Here is a 1,588-nt window from a genome sequence, read left to right on the forward strand (position 1 = left end):
GGACATTAACGATACTGATGTGGCCACCTGTTAGATTGAGGAATGTTTACTTAGAGAAAGAACTCTTGTTGTTCTCGATGAGATTAATAAGTTTGAGCAGTTAGATGTTTTGCTTGGGACAAATAGCCTTCATCCAGGAACCGGAATCATAATAACATCCAAAAGTGACTCATTAACAGAAAAATGTGGGATGTTGAAAACAAAACCTCAACCGTTAATGCACAAAAAGCTTATACTTGGAAGCTTAGATTTGAATGAATCACTACAGCTTTTTAGCTGGCATGCTTTTCGACGTGAAGAACCCATCGATGATGATAAAAAAGAGTCGAGAATCATTGACTCTTGAAGTTTTGGGTAGTGCCTTATATAATGGGGACCGTACGTTAGAGGATATCATAGAATCACTTGGGAAAGAACTAAATCCTGATATTCAAAAAGTCCTGAAGATATGTGTTGACTCATTGACCTACGAAAAGGACAGGGAAATGTTTAAGCACATTGCTTGTTTTTTTGTTGGAGAAGATAGAAAGTTCACTGAGGACATACTGAAAGCTTGTGGTATATGCAAATCATCAGGGGTTAAAATTCTGATTAATAAATGCCTTGTCAAGGTATCATCTAATAAGTTGGAGATGCATCAACTTTTTCAAGATATGGGGAGAGATTTAGTCCGTCAAGAATCGCCAAAGAAGCAATGGAAGCATAGTCTATTATGGCATCATGGGGAGTGTTTCGACGTGTTGAAGAATAAAAAGGTAATAATGTAAAGTATGTCTATTATGTAGACATTGATCAATATGTAGGGGTAAGTGTCCTAAAAGGTAAAAAATTATGAATGAAAATTTATTGCATATATGTAACATCCCGTCTTTTTATGTTTACTTTCCGTTCGTTTATTTTAAAGTCCGTTATATAATTATAACATCTCTCGTTTACTCTACGTATTTAAGGTAATTCGTTTGGTTAATTCACGCACTCGCTTTTAAATTTGAGGGACTAAAGTTGTCAAGTGGGCAAAGATTTGATTAGGACAACTAGTCAAACCTCCTCCTCCTCCACTCATTCATTCACCATCAATTTGATACTTCCATCTTTTACTCTCAAACAACCAAATCAAAGAATCATCATCCATATTCGATCTAGCAAGCGTTCTTCCAAACAAATTACATATTTGGAATCCTTGCATCTTCCTCCACTACAACAAATTTGCTAATTAACTACGCATAAATTTACACACTATTAAGAAGTGTGTACTTTTTTATTAAACTTCTCATGCTTGTAAATGTTTGTAAATGTAATACATTTATAAGTGTAGAATATCATTATAGTTTCACACATAAAAGTGTAGGGAAAAATGTTTACACTAATTTGTGTGTATAATCATAAATATAACCACACTTAAGAGTGTTAAGTTAATTTAGTCGCACTAGATTTGTTCACACTCCCCCTTGTGTGAAGAAATGAGGTGTAACAAATTTACTCACATTTTTAAATGTGATTAAATTTGTGTTTGTACACACTGATAAGTGTGAACAAACTTTTCCTACAATTCTAAGTGTGAAATTTTTATAACATTCAACATTTATAA

At 33.6% G+C, this 1,588-nt stretch overlaps 1 protein-coding gene across 1 annotated transcript; it reads left to right on the plus strand.

The window, feature by feature from the left end:
- Positions 1-254: 254 nt before the first annotated feature.
- LOC139875152 (disease resistance protein L6-like) lies at positions 255-809 on the plus strand. Its single transcript, XM_071862510.1, has 2 exons — positions 255-755; positions 804-809. The coding sequence occupies exons 1-2, from the start codon at positions 255-257 to the stop codon at positions 807-809; spliced, it is 507 nt and encodes a 168-aa protein (XP_071718611.1).
- The last annotated feature ends 779 nt before the right edge of the window (positions 810-1,588 follow it).

This window comes from Rutidosis leptorrhynchoides, chromosome 11 (genome assembly GCF_046630445.1).
Source record: "Rutidosis leptorrhynchoides isolate AG116_Rl617_1_P2 chromosome 11, CSIRO_AGI_Rlap_v1, whole genome shotgun sequence".
Classification (NCBI taxonomy): domain Eukaryota; kingdom Viridiplantae; phylum Streptophyta; class Magnoliopsida; order Asterales; family Asteraceae; genus Rutidosis; species Rutidosis leptorrhynchoides.